Source organism: Lactuca sativa, chromosome 3, assembly GCF_002870075.4.
Source record: "Lactuca sativa cultivar Salinas chromosome 3, Lsat_Salinas_v11, whole genome shotgun sequence".
Lineage (NCBI taxonomy): Eukaryota > Viridiplantae > Streptophyta > Magnoliopsida > Asterales > Asteraceae > Lactuca > Lactuca sativa.
In genome coordinates this window covers 7,705,192-7,725,848 of record NC_056625.2, presented here as the reverse complement: position 1 = coordinate 7,725,848, position 20,657 = coordinate 7,705,192, and the positions used below count along the sequence as shown (strand labels likewise).

General features: G+C 32.0%; 1 protein-coding gene across 1 annotated transcript; it reads left to right on the top strand.

Annotated features, from left to right (window-relative positions):
- Positions 1–1,731: 1,731 nt before the first annotated feature.
- LOC111920769 (cytochrome P450 76T24) lies at positions 1,732–4,110 on the top strand. Its single transcript, XM_023916326.3, has 2 exons — positions 1,732–2,629; positions 3,330–4,110. The coding sequence occupies exons 1-2, from the start codon at positions 1,757–1,759 to the stop codon at positions 3,930–3,932; spliced, it is 1,476 nt and encodes a 491-aa protein (XP_023772094.1). The 5' UTR covers positions 1,732–1,756; the 3' UTR covers positions 3,933–4,110.
- The last annotated feature ends 16,547 nt before the right edge of the window (positions 4,111–20,657 follow it).

The following is a 20,657-nucleotide window of genomic DNA, read 5'->3' as shown; positions in this document are numbered from 1 at the left end:
TTAAGAGTTTTTAAATTGCAGATTGTAACCCAAGTTTTGAGTTAGTTTCTTGAGTTATAATAAGAAGCATTCAAGTTTTTTTTTATGTTATATACCTTTTGTTTCTAACACAATCCACACACAAAGACATCCTCTTTTTTTTTTTATCGACGACGAGACGAGAGACAATTTTTCCGGTGATGCTTCACAACAACAATAGTTGTTTGCCTTCTTTATTGACATGTGTGAGATGGGCAGGTGAATGAAATGTTGTTGTATGTGTTTTCGTCTTTATTGACATTCTTTCTCTTTGACATCGAGTAAAGAGTAGAGATACAGGGGAAGGCTTGAATTCGATGGTCATAAAATCTTCAATTTCAATTTTTATCACTTAAGAAACACATGAAATGCCTATTGAATCACTATAAATTATAAATTTTGAGTGTACATATACTTTTGAAAAAAAAATATTTCATAATTATACATGTTAGAACTTTATGGAAAATCTATCTAATCTAAGTACTATAAATTATAAACAATTCAGACTAAAACATGATAATTTAGTCAGGAAAAAATTTATGCCTATAGATGTCTCTTAATGAGATATATAGTAGTTGGAAAAACTTTAATGTATAAAAACTTAATGAGATATATAGATGTGAAAGGGTTTTTACTTTTTAGTTAAAAGTGTGTAGGTTAAAACTATGATATCGATCTTTTTATTTTTACTTTTTTATTTTTATTTTTAGTTACGGCTTTTTCTTAGTTGATTGTTAGATTATGGGCGTGTTTGGCAAAAGTAGCTGTTAGCTGGAAGCGAGTAGCGGTTAGTTGGTAGCAGGTAGCGGGAAGCTGTAGCTGGTAGTTGTTATATAAATGTTTGGCAAAAGTAGCTGGAAGCTTTTGAAATATATAAAATTACATAAAAGGACAATTGATTAAAAATAAAAAAATATATAAATATATTTTTAAGGGTAAATATGGAAATTGATTTCAAAAGCTCCGGAGCGTTTTGTTAAAAACTACATGAAGTAGCTTTTAGAATCGGAGCGTTTTGTTAAAACTAAAAGTTAAACGCTCATACTACCAAACGAAGCTTTTTATTTAAACTAAAGTGTTTTGTCAAAAGCTAAAAGCTAGAAGGTCTCAAATGCTTCCTAAAGCTCCGTGCCAAACACGCCCTATATATAAAACTTCCCGTTATAAAAGAGAAAAAAAAATAGTCAATTTCTCGAACACTTTAAAATGTGATGATTTAATCAAGGTATTTATTCATTCTATTAAATAAAAAACTTAATGAGAAAATCGAAGGATATGACATGTAAAAATAGTATTAATTCATTTAAACTCTATCATTATGAAATTTTATATTGTCTTCAATGATTATTGAATTATTTAATAGACGAAAATAAATATTTTATTAAATATCAATAAATTAGATTTTATAAAATATTTTATTAAAATTTGTAGATTTTAATGCATCACAAAAGAAAATTATTATATAAAAATTATTAGACTTGTTCAGAAAATATAATTTTTATGTAACAATCTATTTAAACTCTAATAAATTCAATATAACATAATGTTTTTATATGATTAAATGTAATGATTTATAAGCAATATGTAGACATATTATTTTGCCAAAGCCAAATTAACTTTACAATGCAAGCATGTTCACTGAAAACTATATATGCGAATATTATGTCTGTCAAAGTTCAATTAAGTATTCTATAAATAGAAACCTATCACCTTTGGATACTCGCAAAAATAAGCAACTATGGAACTTCTATTTCTGGTTTTATCTTCCATTACTTTCTTCCTCTTCCTCCATGGCCTCAACCTCTACCGTAGAAGAAAACTACCGCCGGGTCCTGCCGGCTTTCCCATCATCGGACACCTTCTTGAGCTTGGACCTAAACCCCATGAGTCCCTTGCCAAACTCTCCAAGAAACACGGTCCACTCATGACAATCCGATTGGGCAGCATCACCAGTGTGGTGGCGTCCACACCTGACGCCGCCAGAGAAATCCTCCAACGCAATGACGAGGCCTGCTCCGGCCGTATTGTCCCGGACGCCGTCACCGCCTTGGATAACCATGACGTGGCGGTCCTATGGATCTCACCAAACGAGGAGTGGCGGACCATCCGGAAAGCCCTCAACACTTACCTCACCCACCAACACAAACTCGACACCCTCCGCGACCTTCGCCAGAACGTTGTGGAAGGCATGCTGGAGTTCCTGCGGGAGTCAGGGAGGAAGAATGTGGCCGTGGATATAGGAAAGCTGTCATTCGCGGTTGCGCTCAACCAGATGTCAAACACATGCCTTTCACAGAACGTGACGAGCTACGAGTCGGATGATATCGGCGGGTTCAAGACGGCGGTGAAGACATTGATGGAGGTGGACGGGAAGTTTAACATAGCAGATATATTTCCGGTGCTGAAACCGTTGGACCCTCAGAACATACGGCGGCAGGCGAAGGCTGCTTATGATTGGTTCGATAAAGTGACAGCAGGTTTCATAAGTGAGAGGCTAAAGCATCGAATGTCGAGCATGGAGAGGTTTGGTGATATGCTGGATTCGCTGCTGGACTACAGTGAAGAGAACGAAGCAGACTTCAATCTCATACATATCAAGACTTTACTTGTGGTAGATCCTCCTTCTTAATTTTCCTTATTTTACGATTTTTTTTTTAATTTAAAAAAATAGCTTCCAAATACTCTTAGTGACAGAGTTGTTTAGTTTTTTTTCTTCTAAATAAGTAAGTAGTTATGGCTTTTTTTTCAAAATTTTAGAAGAGTGTCTAACATAATCCGTAAGGTTCAACGTATTTAAACAATTAATTAGAATCAGGCCGGTTATTCAAATCGTGGCAACTTGTTTCCAGTAACATGGTATAAGACTTTATTCCAACAGAAAGCCTTTTATACTCCAACTACTAATATATTTTTTTTGGAAATTAACTGCGGAATAATTGTATATGAAGCTCCACATCTACAATTTTGCAAGCCAACTACTTCTAATAATTTAATATAAGAGTCACTACTTTTGATCTCCTTTTCATAAACATCATTACTCCAAGTTTTCCAGTACTAGTGAAACGTTGCTTATAAAAAGACCAAAAATGTCACATTGATTTTATGTCGATCGTTGAAAGAGACAACAAGGAAAATGATAGTCGGATCTGGAATTGTAAAAGTGTTGGATTGATCATAATACTCAAAAACAATAGTTTAATATTCTCAAATAAAGAATTATAGCAATAAGGTTTGATAATTGTTTCATTTTGTATAGTAAATGCAACGATGCTAATGAAAGATTTTAATACCAATATTCCATTAAATTACAGGATCTATTTTTAGCTGGGACAGAAACAAGCTCAAATACAACCGAATGGGCAATGACTGAATTATTGATTAATCCTGATATGTTCTCAAGAGTCCGAAAAGAAGTGTCTACAATAGTAGGAAAAGATGGGAAAATTCAAGAAGCCAAAATCCTCGACTTGCCATATTTGCATGCTGTCATCAAGGAGACAATGCGACTTCATTTATCTGTTCCATTATTAGTGCCTCACAAAACTGAAACGGAAGTTAAACTTGGTAAATATGTTGTGCCAAAAGATACACAAATTTTGATCAATGCATGGTCTATAGCACGGGACCCAAGGTATTGGGAGGAGCCAGAAAGGTTCAAGCCGGAAAGGTTCTTGGGAAATGAGCTCGACTATAAAGGTCAACATTTCGAGTTTATACCATTTGGATCAGGCCGAAGGATGTGTCCTGGAATTCCATTGGCACATAGGGTTGTGAGTTTAATGGTTGCATCCTTTGTGTATCATTTTGAATGGAAGCTTCCGCACGCTAGAGAAGAGATGAATATGAATGATATTTTTGGTCTCACTTTGCTAAGGGCAACACCTCTCGTTGCAACTCCTATACCCATTAAATGAGTGCATAGATTATGAAGAGAGCATGCACCTATTAATAACTATGGCCGAAGAATTCTAGTATTATTTTTAAAATTGTAAGCTTTGATTTTTATGTAACTAGTTGTGAGACTCTTGTATTACATGGGTTAATTTAAATAAAATAGTTAAATATAAAAGTCAAAATATTTAAGAATTTGAATTTATACGAAGATAAGAAAAATAATAAATTATTATAATGAAAATATTTTATCTTTTAAATTTAAATAAATAAACAAAAAAACTAGCGAGTTTTAATTTTGAGAATTTTGAAATTAAAAAGCAAGTTGATTAATGAAATTGATATTAATTTATTACTACATTTATTGTAATTATTACATTAAAATATTACGTGAAATTTAATAGAATAGAAAAACTCATAAAATAACATATGAAAAAAAAAATTCAAAATAATCATAAAATAATATCTGGCGAATTGAATGAGAGTATCATAAGTGGCAAAAAAAACATTCATTTATTAAAGGAGATATATACTTTTAATTTAACGACCATTTTCAAAATAAGTACACAAAAATATTATAACTTTCCAAATATCATTTATATACAAAATACAGGCCCACCATACGGGTGTAGGGATGCGACCACATAAGGCCATGAAAAAAATAGCTTTGGGTTTATCGGACATAAGCATTTTTTGTTGTTAATTGGTCCGTTTTCAATTCCTGGCAGGTACAATTTATTTTAGGAAAGAATTCATTAATATTTTTTTTATATTTTAAATATTAGTTGTATGTCCTTATAATTTTTAGTTTACATGTATGTCCACTTAAAACTATAAAATTTATATATATATACTATAAAAAAATATTTTCTTTCCTTACATGCATTTGAAACTCTTATATTTTTCAATTTGTTTATAATAATGATTATAAATCGGGAAATCTCTCCGAAAAAAGTCCTAATATTTCACCATAATTTATGAAAAAGTCTCAAACTAAAATTTGTTTACAATTTGACCCTTTTTCGGTTTATCGGTTTCAATACTTACCCGATTTCATTAAAGTCTCATTATTTTACCATAATTTCATTAAAGTCCAATTATTTTACCATAATTTTGGACTTATTCCTAAATTATGGTAAAATAATGAGACTTTAATAAAACTGGGTAAGTAATGAAACCGATATACGGGGAAAAATTGGTTAAATCGTCACTTTTACCGGTAATTGAGATTTTTTCGTAAATAAATTTTAGTTTGTGATTTTTTCGTAAGCAAGGGTAAAATATTGAGACTTTTCTGGAGATTGTCCTTACAAATTTGGTTAATATTGTTAAATACATGCAACACATAAATTGTAATACTAAATTAATTAAGCATCAATATTAAAATATCATCTTTTACTTCTAAGGAAAATCCTAGAAAAACCCAACCTATTATCTACCAACACTCGAAAAAACCGTTATATTATTTTTGCGTACGATAAAACCATTTTATTTTTCAATCATACCTAACCTAATGCTTCGTAACCAGAAAACCTTTCGTAGCCGGTTACATAACATTTTTGACATCAGAAAAACCCAACTTATTAAACTATAATGCTAAAAAAAACCATTATGTTTTTTTGTACAAAAAAACCATTTTGTTTTCTGATTATGTATAGTAAAACCCTTTTATGTTATGATTTTGTACAATAAAACATTTATTTCCCCCGTTATGCCTACATGTGTTATGCTAGGTTTTGTGGTTTGGGTTTATACTCGATAGTAGAGGCTAACTCATATGTTTTTGTTTACTCAATGGCACAATCTTGGGTGTTGCAAGACTACATCTTACGGGATAGCAATATATGTGGTATGAATTCTAATTATGCTTGTGCATTGGTTTTTCTACGTAACAAGCTTCCGTACATTGACCTTATCAATTTTACTGCTAAGGACATAATCGCCCTCCTAAATCCCAGAATATACCTGATAGTGCCATTTTTAGTAAAATTGTCGAAAATATGGAAGTGCATTTTGACATGATAACTCGGAAGAAAGCGGTTTTCCAGTGTTTACATGCACCACATGCTTAAGATTTTCTTCTACTATACCTATAGATGGTCTTGGCTAAATATGTCTCATGTGGAGTATTGTATTATCCTCAAATATCTGCTCCTGATCCCGATATTTCCAAATGACGAGATATGCCTTGTGTGTCGTAAAACATGTTTGGACTCCTTTAGAGAGCATGCAGTTCACTGTAAAGTACTTCTAGGGTTCAAATACATGTATGATATGGTTAGGGATGTTTTTTTTACATATTTAAGCATGCAGGGGTTTCCACCAAGAAAGAGGCACCTGTGAGTTTCTTGTCTGACCCGACAGAAGGAAGGTCAACCCTTAGACCGGCTGACGTTTTGATTCCTGTATGGGTTGGAGGGAAACACGCCTGTGTGGATCTTACAGGGGTATCCCATCTCATGGGCTTGAGGGTTATGAGCTTCAAGACGAGACATGCTGCTTTAAAAGCTACTACACGCAGGGTCACAAAACCTGAGAAATCATGCATGGAAAATCAACATGTGTTCATACCATTTGTGTTTTGATACGTTTGGTTTCCTCGCGTCGAAGGCGGTGAGGGTTCTTAATAGAGTACAATGGATCATGCATAATGATGTTATATCCCCTAGATCTATGGATGTAGTCTTCAAAAGAATTTACTTTACCATACAAAAAGGCTTAGCAACACAACTTGATGCCCATTTGCCTTCTCATACAAATTATGATAACTAAGTTATTAGAAATGTCTTTATTCTTAAGCATGAATTTGGTTGAATAGATGATTAATTACCCATGTTTTGTTCATTACTTTTTGCATTTGGTGAATACTATGAAAATGGTAGTTCATTACAAATCGCATGTTTAATTTGATGAATTGTAGAATTGTGCGTGTTTATGTGTAGTGGGTTTGGGGTAGTAAATAATAATTTGACTAAAACATTATCTTCACTTTAGGGTGCCTTTTTTTAAGAGGACCTATAAGGAAGAGCTCAAGCATGATCAAAAGTACCTTGTATGTAACCCAATCCAACTTGATGTCTATACTAATCGTCCACCATAGACCCACAAAAATCCAGTCTACAAACATTGTGGAAACGGTGAACATATACCGTGTGTCCCGGGATTTTCTAGATAGGCTAGGTGACTTACAATACAACGGCATAAGCTCTTCTCTATATGTCCTCTTTTTAAAAAAAAATATATGCACCCTAATGTATCCATATAAGTTTTTCTGCAAAATATTATTTAGACAAAACTGCAAAAATAGTCCCTGTGGTTTGCATTTTTTCAGGAAACAAGTCCAAACAGTGACTTTTTTTGATTCGTGGTCCTTTTGGAGTGGTTTGTATGTGAAAATGGTCCCTCCGAAAATTGAAATGACTATAATACCCTTGGGGTATTTATTTTTCATTTTTCTTTCATTATTCTTAAAATTTAATATTTATTTATTTATTTTAGCAATTAAAAAAATAAAAAGGGCCCACCTCTCTCTCTCTCTCTCTCTGATCTTGGGATGAACGTATGAAGATCTGGGTTCATATTCAACATACATATACATCTCTTTGTAATATCCCAATAACACACAATCAAAAGTCAATAAATCAAAGAATGCAAAATCAGAAGTAGAATCATGTAAACCTGAAGTAGAAAATAAGAAAAAAAAATTTAAGATCATACGAACCTGATTTGGTACACATACATACAATGATAAACACACAATGATAAACACAATGCAGAAAATCAAAATGTAAACTAAACCTACAAATCAAATTGTAGAGTATCAAATCAATATATAGAGTAAACCCAAAAGTCAGTAACAAGCTTTCTTTGTTTAAATCCAAAACAATCTAAAAAACTTTCAGAAACTTAGAACACACCCTCAACGAGTTTTCTTCAAAAACTATAAATCAGTACCGAAAACCATGAACATGTTTCTTCAATCTCTAGTGTGCGATGGTGACTAACAATCGGAGCTCGAAGATGGAGACATGACGTATGAGCGTGGGAAATCGAAAGGTTTCTTGAGGTTTTTAAGATCGGCGGTGGAGGTGAGGGTTTTCAGATCAGTTGTAAATGTGAAGTTTTTCAGATCAACAACAAAGGTTTTGGGTTTTCCGATAGATGCCGACGGTGAAGTTTTGGGTTTTGGGTAGGTGACGACGCCGGTGAATGAGAGATGCTTCAGATCTGACAATGGAGAGGGATGTTCTTGAGCGATAGAAAAATATAGATGGAGATGGAGGTGGCAGATGGTGGTGGTGATGGATGGTTGTCAAAATCGATGGTTATGGGGTATATGTTTTGAAGATCAAACCCAGAACTTGTTCCTGAGAAGACGATTAATGCTCTTCAGTTATTGAGTGTTTATCAAAACATAACCCGAGAGAGAGAGAGAGAGAGAGAGAGAGGTGGGCCCTTTTTATTTTTTTAATTGCTAAAATAAATAAATAAATATTAAATTTTAAGAATAATGAAAGAAAAATGAAAAATAAATACCCCAAGGGTATTATAGTCATTTCAATTTTCGGAGGGACCATTTTCACATACAAACCACTCCAAAAGGACCACGAATCAAAAAAAGTCACTGTTTGGACTTGTTTCCTGAAAAAATGCAAACCACAGGGACTATTTTTGCAGTTTTGTCTATTATTTACTACCCTAAACGCACTACGAATTAACCCACACAATTCTACAATTTATCAACTTATGCATGTGATTTTTTATGATATTCCAATAACATAGTGTTCACTAAATGCAACAAGTGAACAAAAAATGGGTAATTAATCAATTTGTTCAACCAAATTCATACTAGCATACCACCGATGTTTTAAAAATCGGTTTGAACCGGTTGGACCGAAAATCGGGGAATGGAGCAGTTTAACTATCACCGGTTTTATGTCTATTTCTGAACCGGATCGAACCGGTCGGTTTTCACAAAAATCCGGTTGAACCGGTTCAATTAAACCGGTTAAATTGAATAAAAACACATGGAATCGAAACTTTTTGCATAATAAATTTTGGTAGTTTTTTCACATTTCTTAAAAATTTATGAATAAAAACACATGATAAATACTATGAAGTTTTTTGATGCATTTATATTTATCTAGGACTTTATTTTCTTTTTAATACACATGGATTGACGTAAAACTTATTGTTATGAGTTATTTTAATCTATTTAGAATGATCTACAACTTGTTTTCATGTGTATTTTAATGTTTGAACATATGGGCATCATATTCTCGATTTGTGTATATAGGTATGTGTATGAAAATACGGAAAAAGATGAAAATTATAGAAATCAGTTTACTCAGCGGTCGAACCGGTTAAATTGGAAACCGCTCACCATTCCGATTCAACTAAAAAACCGGTTTTTAAAACATTGCATACCACATGTGGGCATAAAGGGGGTATAAATGTTTTATTCTACAAAATCATAACATGAAAGGGTTTTAGAGAAAAAAAAAACCTAACATATTTTCATCAAATGTTTAAAAAAACCACTATATTATTTTTTAGTGCATTAAAACCCTTATATTTTCTAAAATTCTTAAATAATGTTTTCTAACCTTAGAAAAACCTAATCTATTTTCATGGAAGGATTAAAAAAAACCCTTATATTATTCTTTTTAGTGCATTTAACCCATCATATTTTTAAATTTTTTTTTAAAATAATGAATTGTAACTATCAAAACGTTGAGAATAGATTAACTACCATTTTTGGCTATCAAGGATTTACCGAGTTTAATGCTTTAAATGATACATTTTAAAAAATAAAAGGGTTTTAACATACAAAATAATAATTATAGTGGTTTTTTTTAAGACTTTGATGAAAATATATTGGATTTTTATATGGTTTTCCCAGGGTTTTATTGTACATAATCGGAAAATAAGATGGTTTTTCTGAACAAAAAATAACTTAATAATTTCTCCAAGCATTAGAGTATAATAGGTTGGGTTTTTCTGATATCAAAATGTTACGTAACCGGCTATCAAAGGTTTTCCGGTTACGAAACATTAGTTTATGCATGATCGACAAATAAAATGGTTTTATTGTACACAAAAATAATATAATGGTTTTTTCGAGCATCAGTGGATAATATGTTGAGTTTTTCTAAGGTTTTCCCATATTTCTATTTATAAATATATGTATATAATTTTTAACAAATTATAATTAACTTATTAGTTTAGATACGTTTTTGTATGGAAATCATTATCATTTTAAAGTCATAAATTTAAATAATTTGTATAAAATATTTGAATTATCAATTCAAATATAAAGAGAAAAGGTTAACTTAAATAGAAATGTCAAGTAAACTTAAGAGAAAATCCAAATATTATTTTATCAATAACCAAAAATTATAAATTGTCATGTTAATGCAAAACCTAAGTTGTAATCCCAAATTAACTAAAAATATTTTTATAATCATTAAGTGCTTCCAAATAAATAGATTAAAAATAACTTACAACAAACTTAAAAATATTATATAAAAAATTATATTGCTACCTTTAAAAACATAAAACAATGTTTGATATTTTAAATAATTACAATGATATAAATTCGAGTGTTATATATATATATATATATATATATATATATATATATATATATATATATATATATATATATATATATATATATATATATATATATATAAAATCACAACAACTATAAATAACATTAAAGCATATATATATATATATATATATATATATATATATATATATATATATATATATATAATCACAACAACTATAAATCACAACAGTTATAACGAAGAAGTTATGACCTGTCAAAGTTTCGCGACAGAACCGGCACGACGCCGAGTGACGTAAAATATGAATTTAAGATAGAGCGATATTTAGCCTTAGCGATCTAAACGAAAGTCGTAGATTTCATTAAACCGAGAGCGTGCATAAAAGGAACGCCCAAATCTGACTTCGTATGAGGAAGTTATGATTTTTCTAAGTTTCGACTTAGCAGTATGCAGCCCGAATACTCGATTTGAGATCGAGCGGTTTTTAGCCGAAACAATCTAAATGAGAATCGAAGATCTCGTTGTTAGTAGCGAAGCGATGAAAAGATAGGCGAAAACGGACGTCGGACGAAGAAGTTATGATTTTATAACGAAGTTTTCCTGTCCGGGCCTACTAAAAATAAATAATAAAAAATAAAGTCAAAATTAGTCGACGGAGTCTAAACGAAAGTTGTAGAGCGTAGTCTCACCTACGCGTGGATATAAAGAACGTCGAAAACGGAGCTCGTATGCGAAAGTTAGGGAATTTAGAAGTTTGATGAGTCAAATTACGCCCAGCGTAATTTGAGTACGCCCCGCGTACTCAGGCGGATGCAAGTTGCCTGACCAATACTTGAGTGCCACAGATCGACGCATGCAGTGACGGCAAAGTACGCCCCGCGTACTGAGTACGCCCTGCGTAATTTGAGATTACGCCCCACGTAATCCCAGACCCTCAGCCTATAAATAGAACTCGAAATCAGCCATTTTCTCTTGTTCAAACTCTTCCCTCTCTCTAAGTTTTGACTCGATTTGCATGCCAATCATATCCCGAAGCCCCGATATCATTCCCAAGCCCCGAAGCGAGATCCGAAGCCCCGAGGATCCCGAAGAGATTTATTCCCGAGCCGAAGCTCTGCCCGCAAGGAGTTCGATTTTGGTGAAGATCTTCCAGATCTATCGAAGTATACTATTTCTATAAGCCGTAGTGCTGTCGGATCATCTTATGATCAGGTGAGTGTATAGTCCCTTTCAATACGCGATATTATACAAGTAATCGTTAAATGTATATAAGAATACGGGAAGTGAGTGTGTAGTTACCTTCTTCCAACACATTATTATAAAGTATTTTATATAAAATACGTGCTATGTGTATATATTTTGTTGTTATATGTGTGAATGTATATTCACTCTCTTCTATCTCATAGATCTGAGTTATTCTCTATGAAATACGTGTTATGTGTGTGTGCCTCATCTGTTATGTGGAATATGTATTGATTAAAGCATACTATACAGGTTTTAAACTATGTATAAAAATGTATATTTTTATCTACTAATATGTTGGGTAGAACATGGGTAGATAGTTGGTGTGTAATAAACAAATGAGAGGTCTCGATGTTGTTTTGATTTAGTCATCTAGCGGAGTTTAGATGATGACCACAAAATTTTCTAGACAGTCTTGTGGAACACTAGCAGGCTCGCCACCTGTAGGTGTTAATGAACTTGGGTGTTCATTCGCTGTACTCCATCCCCCCCCCCCCCCCCCACGGTTGCCTTATTTGACATATATTGCCGGGAAACCCCCGAATGCATGTGTTGTCGCCCCGATGAAATATTCTTAGACTAGGTCCCTTGTGTTAGTTATTTTAGGGACATAAAGTGAGAATAACGGGAATGGGTAATTGGGTTATCGTTGGTTGATGAAAAATTAATTTAATTATTTATTGTGGGTTGAAAACCCTATATGCTCACCAGGCTCCCAAGCCTGACCCACTCAGTTTCTTTGTATTACAGGAAGTGACGCGAGGGCATAAGATGGATAATCATCAAGTTGTTTTTGTTTACAAGTTTGTATATGTATATATTTGTTGAATGACTTGTAATGTTTATCGTTTATGCTTTATGGTCTGTATCGGAACATGACATCCCGAGTTTTGGTTGTATAACAAAAATACATTTCTTTATGAAATGCTTTGGTAAATATTATTTTATCATACTTTGTTTTTGGGAACAAATTCCGCATCTCTTTTAAAATCAAAAGGATTTACTCTGAAATTATTTTAAAAAGCATAAATGAAACCGGTCTTTTCTGGCCGTGATTTTGGGGATGTCACGCATGGTGTGATGAGTTGATGGCCACGACGTGACATGACAAATTAATGGAGGTCTCGTCTGGCTTGGTTGTCACGACGTGGTAAGTGGATAGCCACAACGTGGCAGCTGTTACAGCCTAAGCCCATGATTTTTAAGGTTTCCTTCCATATTTAAGGACCTTAACTTTAGGGTTAGGTAATTCTCTTCAACCTTCACCGTTCTATCTCGAAACCCTATCCCCCTTAAGGGTTCTTGCGGTGTTCTTGGCCACTTGAAGGTTCATTTCAGTGGAGCTTGAAGATCAAGTTGTTTGTAAAGTGTTTTGGTGAAGAGCTCAAGTGTAGATCTAGCAAAGTGATTTCATTTATAGACCATTGTAAGTATAAAACTTCCAATTTTACTTATAGTTTGCTAGATTTAGCTTATGGTCAATTTTTATGCTTTCGGTCCCTTTTTGGTGGTGTGCTTGGAAAGTTAGTAGCTTGATCTTGTCCTTGGAGCCATGCATGTTTTGTGAAGGATTTATGCCATTTTAGACTTAGTATTTTAGATCTTTCTTTGGGGGTGAGGTCCTAATGGATAAAGTTGGAAACTTTATCTATTAAGTCTTTAAAAATGACTAGATATAAAGTTTTGGGCTTAGATCTGTAAGGATTAAGCTATTAATGGAGAAAGGAGAGTTCTGACAGCAACCATGACATGAATGAGGGCTCACAACGTGGTAGAATGCTGATTCGTGATTGTGTTGTCCTGACATTCCCACGAAGTAGCCAAGGAGGCCCACGATGCGGCGATGTCCCGCATGTCATCTATTTTGTTTTGTCATGCCCACGACATGGCCAAGAGGTCTCCACGTTGTGGTGGTTGTTGACTTTGTTGACCGTTGACTTTTTTTGACTTAGTTTATCGTTGAATTTTGACCAATTTGACTTGGGGTAAGACTTGGATGAGTTGTATTGTTGATTGAGAATTTATCTCTTTTGGTGTTAGTCGGTTCACAAGATTGAGCAGTGCAAGGTGTAAGAGTGTTGTTGTGCTTCTCTGGTTCCTTAATTCAGGTGAGTTTCTCACTATGAACCATATTCCATTGTATATCCTTTATATGGTAGGATAGAGGTAATGTTAGAGTAAAAGTATGCTAATTGACTAGGATAAGTCCTTGTTATACGTGTGTAGTATATGATACTTAGTGTCATGGTTTGTTAGACCAGTAGGGTCTTGCCCGTTGTATGATACTGTTAGGAGTTATGTTTGGTTTGGGTAACCGGGGAAGGCCAGTTATCAGGATTATGTATGATTTACCAACAAAGGACTTAATTGAGAAGTGGTTAACGACAAGGTAATAAGGGAAGGTTGGTTGTCAAAGGAATGTAATATGCTAGTTTATGTTATATGATTGTGTGGTAATGATAAATTTGGTTATATGTAGTTTAAGTTGGATAGCCTGAGAACTACTGGTCCAATGCCTTATTGCGATGTTTTTGTCTGATTGTTCGCGCTCGGGTGGATCAACTGTTCGACTGTCTATCTGATCCATGACTACATATAACCTTATATATTATATGAAAGACCAATCAAATTCGGAAAAGCAGGTGTTACATAAGGACTGGTCTCGGTTTGGTATTAGGTAGCTTGTGTTAGTCATTATGTTGTTGAGCTTCTGTTGTTTAGTTCATGTGATTTTTCTCACCGTGTTACTTATATCATATGTTGTATGTGAGTTGCTAATAGCTCGGGGTTGCTGATAATCCAATATGTTGTATGTGAGCTGCTAATAGTTCGAGGTTGCTGATAAGCCAATTTTTCGTATGTGAGATGCTGATAGCTTAGGGTTGCTGATAACACAAATTATTGTATTTGAGTTGTTGATAACTCAAGACTACTAATAGTCTGTAGGGTTGTTGATAATCCATAATTGTAATATATGTTTTGTTTTGTTGTGTTATATGTGATACTTTTGGGAACTCTCTAAGCTTTGTGCTTAAATTTATGGATTAAACATTTTTTCAGGTAGTCCAAATGATCGTGGGAATGCCAAGACGTGACTGTACACACACATCATCAATTTTTGATGATTGGAGATTTCGCTACACCTTTCTTTATGACTATAATTTTAGATTATGTTTATGGACAAATGATTTTGACTTGAATATATCTTCATGAAATTGGGTGTTTATTTTGATTTAAAAATGAAAAAATTATTCTGAAAATCAAAATGTTACTAATTTTAAAATGATAAAGAAATAAAAGAAAATAACAAAAGAAATTATTAAAGAATAAAATAGCCATTTCATGTCAATAGAGACTAAACGTGCAACAAAAAAAAATTACAAACAATCCAAGTTAATTTTTAAAAATATATACTAAATATGCATTTTGGTACATGCACGAATGACAAATTGTGCAATTTACCCTAATAAGAATCGACAAAAATAGGTTTGATAATTTTCCTTTAAAAATTACTCATTTTAATCCCAATTATAAGTAGGTTTTAACATTTTAATGTTTGAATATTTTATTGTAAACTAGACGAATGCCCGCGTGTTGCGCAGAAGCGTCTACATAGTTGAAATATTTACAAATATATGTTTTTTTAAATATAACAATAATGTTGTTGTTAAATTTGATATAATAATTTGTATACTAAGATGATATAATATGTCGATTATTTTAAATTATATGATAATATCTACATTTATTAAAACTGCATAATCTCAAACTTTTGAATGACCTCTACCCGTGGATTACTCATGAATAAAATTAAATATAATATATGATTTAATGTTATTTATAGTTTTTGTTATTGTTAATTAATTTTTTAAAATTTATTTGCTTAACGTTTTAATTTTTATCATTGTAATTATTTAAATCATCAAACAATTTTTATTTTATTTTAAAGGTAACAATATAATCATTTATATAAAGTTATTTTTAAATATTGTTATTGTAAGTTATTTTATACTATTTATTTGAAAACTTTTAACGAGTATAAAAATATTTTTAGGGAATATTTTAGTTAAATTCATATTACAATTTTGTTTTTGCATTTAGCAGTATAATTTATCACTTTTAACTATTCACAAAATATTTTTCTGGTTTTTTGAGTGGAACTGAGATTTATATTGACGTTGACTCTATAATGTTTTATTTAAGTTAAGAATTTAAATATTTTGTCCAAACTGTTCAAAAGTTGTAGCTTTAAACTGATAATAGTTTACATACAACAACATATTAAATCTAATAAATTAAGTATAATATGTTAAAAGTTAAAGACATAACTTTATAAGTAAAAATAAAAATATTATTTTAATATTGAAATTTAGTTTATTTATGATTACACTTTAGGTTTGATATTTATTTAACCTTATTAACCAATTTATAATCATTATTAGAAAGACACTATAATTTATCACTTTTAATTATTTACAAAATATTTTTTTAGGTTGTTTAAGTTGAACTAAAATTTATATTTAAGTTGATCCTGTAAGGTTATATTTAAATTAACAATTTAAATATTTTATGCAAATTGTTCCAAAGTTGTAGCTTTAAAATGATAATGATTTACATACAACAACATATTAGACGTAATAAATTAAGTATAATATGTTAAAAGTTAAAAACATAACTTTATAAGTAGAAGAAAATATATTATTTTTAATATTGAAATTTAGTTTATATATGATTACACTTTAGGTTTTATATTTATTTAACCTTATTAACCAACTTATAATCATTATTAGAAAGAAATTGAAAAGTCATGGGAGTTTCAAATGAATGTGGTGAAAGGAAAAATGAATGGGAGTTTCAAATGAATGTGGTGAAAGGAAAAATGTTTCCTTTATAAGTATATAATGATAATGATAATGATGGGTAAATGGTGGGGTAAATGGTGATTCGTCGTTCCATCAATAATCCACCTCGGATATATTTCTTTCGTAAAATGTATTATAATAGTTTTGACATTTTTTACTTTAAAAACTCTCTTATGTTTATTTATTTATTTATTTATTTATTCCATATGAATTCATGTCGTTCAATCTCGAAAAGTTTATTGGTTTGGTTTTTCCTTTTATTCCTATAAAAATTTGGGTGTTTAACCTTAATGGTGTTTTTGAAAAACTTATTTACTCAATCGGTGTAATTTTAAACTTATTTACCAAAATAGGGTTATTTGGTTATTTAGTAAAAAAGAAAAAAAAACACGGTGCCCCTAATTGAACGTCATTCTTGCTGGAACGATTAAAAGACGACGCGACAACACCCATCTCCCGCCAAACTTTCATCTCCGACGTAAACACAGGCGACGGCTCCACTCCAGCCGGAAATTCAATCACAGGTTCGATTTTTGAACCATAATCTTCCATCAGTTCGATTTTTCAACGAGTTTTCTTCGATTCTATTGCACCTTAGGGTTCGATTTGGTGTATTTAATTAGTTACAAGTCACGTAGTGTGTGATAGTTTATTCAACCTTACCGTTCTTAACTCTACTTCAACCCTTTGCTTTTGCATTCTAATTTTCTAAGCATTGTGAGGTCAACTCTTTAATTTCGATTTTCAAAGCATTGTGATTTATTGATATTTATTCAATGTATGATTCACTTGGTCTTTCTTTACAATTTCATTATGTAGGTGTACCATATTGACTCGTCGAATGAGACAAAATGAAATTCCTCAAGACATACCATCGTTTAGGTGGACCAATACTTACTTGTGAATGGAACAATTGGACACCGAACTGTGTTTTACTTGAACATTAGTTTTGAATAAAACATCCACCGGTGTAAATCTTGCAAAAAAAGGATTATCAAATTCATAGTAAATTGCCCTTTTGTAACTTGCTAGATGAATGCGTGCACAAAGACAAGAGTTACTAAAAGGTCAAAAGCTAATTCAGGCATTGATTTTCACGGTGTTCTTGTGGGTTTGGAAGTCACGCGTTCTTTAACTCTACAAAACAAAAGCATTCAAGTTACTTTATTCAATTGGATTAAATTTAAAGCTAAAAAGTTTGGAAATATATATTGGTTTGCTTGGTGCATTAACCCTTGTACTCCATGCTCTTTGTGGGGATGCCTTTGGATTTAAATTCTCATGCAAGGGTTTTCGATTTTTGTTTAAAACTCGATGTAGTTTTCAAGCCATTGGTGAAAATTAACATTCATAACAGTAAAAATTAATGAAACAATTAGAGTTATTAGTGTTTGTAAAAAAATTTGATAAAAATATAGTAAAAAGTAAAAAAATGTAAAAATAAAAAAAACAGTAAAAATAAAATAAAAGCTAAATGTTAAGAAAATATAAATTTCTAAAACTATACATATTTTGTAAATATTTTTAAAACTATACCTAGATGGTAAATAAAATTTTCAAATACACTTATTTGATCAAAAACTCAAGTTGGTTTCGATTGGCTTTCATCAGTATTTTAAAACGCTTTCCCATAAAGGGTTTAGTTTATTCAAATCCAATATGTTTAGTAGTTTGATTTTCCTTATTTCTCCATAAAAAGGGTTGTCTTGGTTCGATCGCATTAAATTTAGTGTTTCGACTTTCTTTCTTTGTCTATAAAAGTCAAGTGATGATATTAGATAGTATTTAGCATATTGTTTAGATTAGGGTAATCTTCATATTATCTTGATATAGTTTCTTTACTTTAGTATTAGAGTATATAAGGTTTTCAGGATGTACTCTATAAATACCTTTAACATTAATGAGAATGGACATATAGAATTATTCCAGATATTATATACTCATTCATGATATCAAATCATTAGGTTAAAACTACAAATTCGCTGACCACCACCTCTAACGACCTTCTCTGGCCGTTGTCGGAGGTTCCTTTTATAGTTGTCTATGTCTTCCCTTACCACTACTTTACCTACCTCTTCTCTCTGTATTTCTAGAGACATTACACCATTAATCACCATCATCTTTCTCATATGTCTCCATTCACAGCGAGGTAGCCTCAAATCGGGGTTTGCAACGGATTTCCAACATATATGTCCATAGTTGATGAGTTTGAAAAAAATATGTATGTTAATGTTGTTTTTTCTTCTCTCTCTCTCTCTCCCTCCCTCCCTCTCTCTCTCTCTTATTTGTTTGTTACCTGAGTATCGACATAACATCTAGATCGTCGGTACCCTTTCTATTTTTTATATCGATCTCTTCTCTTCTTTTATGATTCTTTCTTTTCTTTCTCTATCATAACAATCAAACTCTTATATTTTCTTTTTCTCTTCTTACGTATCTTTCTTTCTTTTCTTTTCTCTTACATCATAACTTTTTTCTATCCAATAATTCAAAGGCATCATCAATTCAAAGCATCAACGCATTCAAATTCAAATTCAAGACTTAATCAAGTCAAATCAAGCATAGTTCAAAGATCTACAAGGTAATTACCATTTGAAGATTTCAAAGACAATACGAGCATTTGTCTTGCTCCCTCTCCAACTATGTAAGATGTATCTGATAGTATTTATCATATTTTTTATATCATGATAATTTTCTTTATCTTCATATAGTTTCCTTTTTTTTTTGTATTAGAGTTACAGAAGGTTTCCGATTTGTACTTTATAAATAGCTTTGAGATAATAAGAATGGACACACAAAATTATTACAAATATTATACACTCTTTCATACTTGGTATTTCTGAGTTTCGAACTCTTTACTTACAAAGAGTTATATTGGTTCAAGCCTGATAACTTTAGTGGTTTAACTTTATGTCTTTTACCATACAAGTGTTAGTGATTTTAGTGTTATCAATATATTTTGGTGTATTATTAATAATAAGATAGGTTGAACTCAAATTACTAACCGAGATAGGATTTAAAGGGTGCACACTCGGAGTGATAAATGTGAACTCGAGAATACAGGGGGTTCGGAGGTAGCACTCATGGTGGGGTCTAGGGGCAGCGCCCTTAGCAGGGTCTAAAGGGCAGAGCCCCTAAACGGATTTCTATGTCGAGTATGACTCTAGCCATGCATTTTCCCACCAAAACCATTAGTGATATCATAATGATGTCCTGAGTTGGTTATGTCTTAATAACCAACGATTTTTGGCATCAAAAGGAGGCAACATCCTTTTAACTACAATCCCTCCAGTATAAGAACTTTTCTCTGGTTCCGGAAAAAGTGTTGGAACTTACATACATGATATCATACATTGAATTGTTCTATCTCTTAAGAACAAAAAAACAAGGTATATCCTGTGTTTCTGATTTAGAAGTGGTCTGACTTCCAAATTAAAATTCTCTGGATTATTCCAGAATTGATTTCGTGATACCCCAGGCTATAAGGTCGAAATCACAGATTTTGGAAAGTGATTGCAATCATGATCCAATAAATATCCAAGTATATTGATATTCTTAAGACCCCAAAATTCTAACAAAAAGGGTTGACGATATATGGGTTAACAATTGGCATATACTTTTTAGGAAAACTTGACGAAGAATTGAAGACTATGAATGAAATAAAAGCTTTGTTTCATTGGGATTATCTTTATTGGAGTTGTTACATCACGCAAAGCAAACCACTATTTTGAAAGAATATTATAGTTATTGTGAAGAAATTTAAAGGTTTACTAGAATTAAAGATGAAAAGTTAAGTTGAAGATGAGTTCGTGTTAGACCATGATTACTCGAGTTGTTGGTTGTTGAAAAACCGGGCCATGTGTTTGAAGAATATTAAAGATGCCGAGAAGATTTTAAGAGCTTTATTAAGTGATAAGCCACTTACTATTTGCAAGATGGGAAATTGAAATAATTTGAAGACCGGTGATAAGAGAGTTAGCTAGCTCCTTATATATTTATTTAGAAGACAAACTACATGGAGTTTGTTTGAAAGAAATGAGGTCAATAATGTATATGTAATCATTTTTAT

Excerpts from the sequence above, each read along its gene's own strand:
- LOC111920769 (XM_023916326.3), top strand. The coding sequence starts at position 1,757 with ATGGAACTTCTATTTCTGGTTTTATCTTCCATTACTTTCTTCCTCTTC. Across the intron at positions 2,630-3,329 it reads ATATCAAGACTTTACTTGTG|GATCTATTTTTAGCTGGGAC; the intron begins GTAGATCCTCCT and ends ATTAAATTACAG.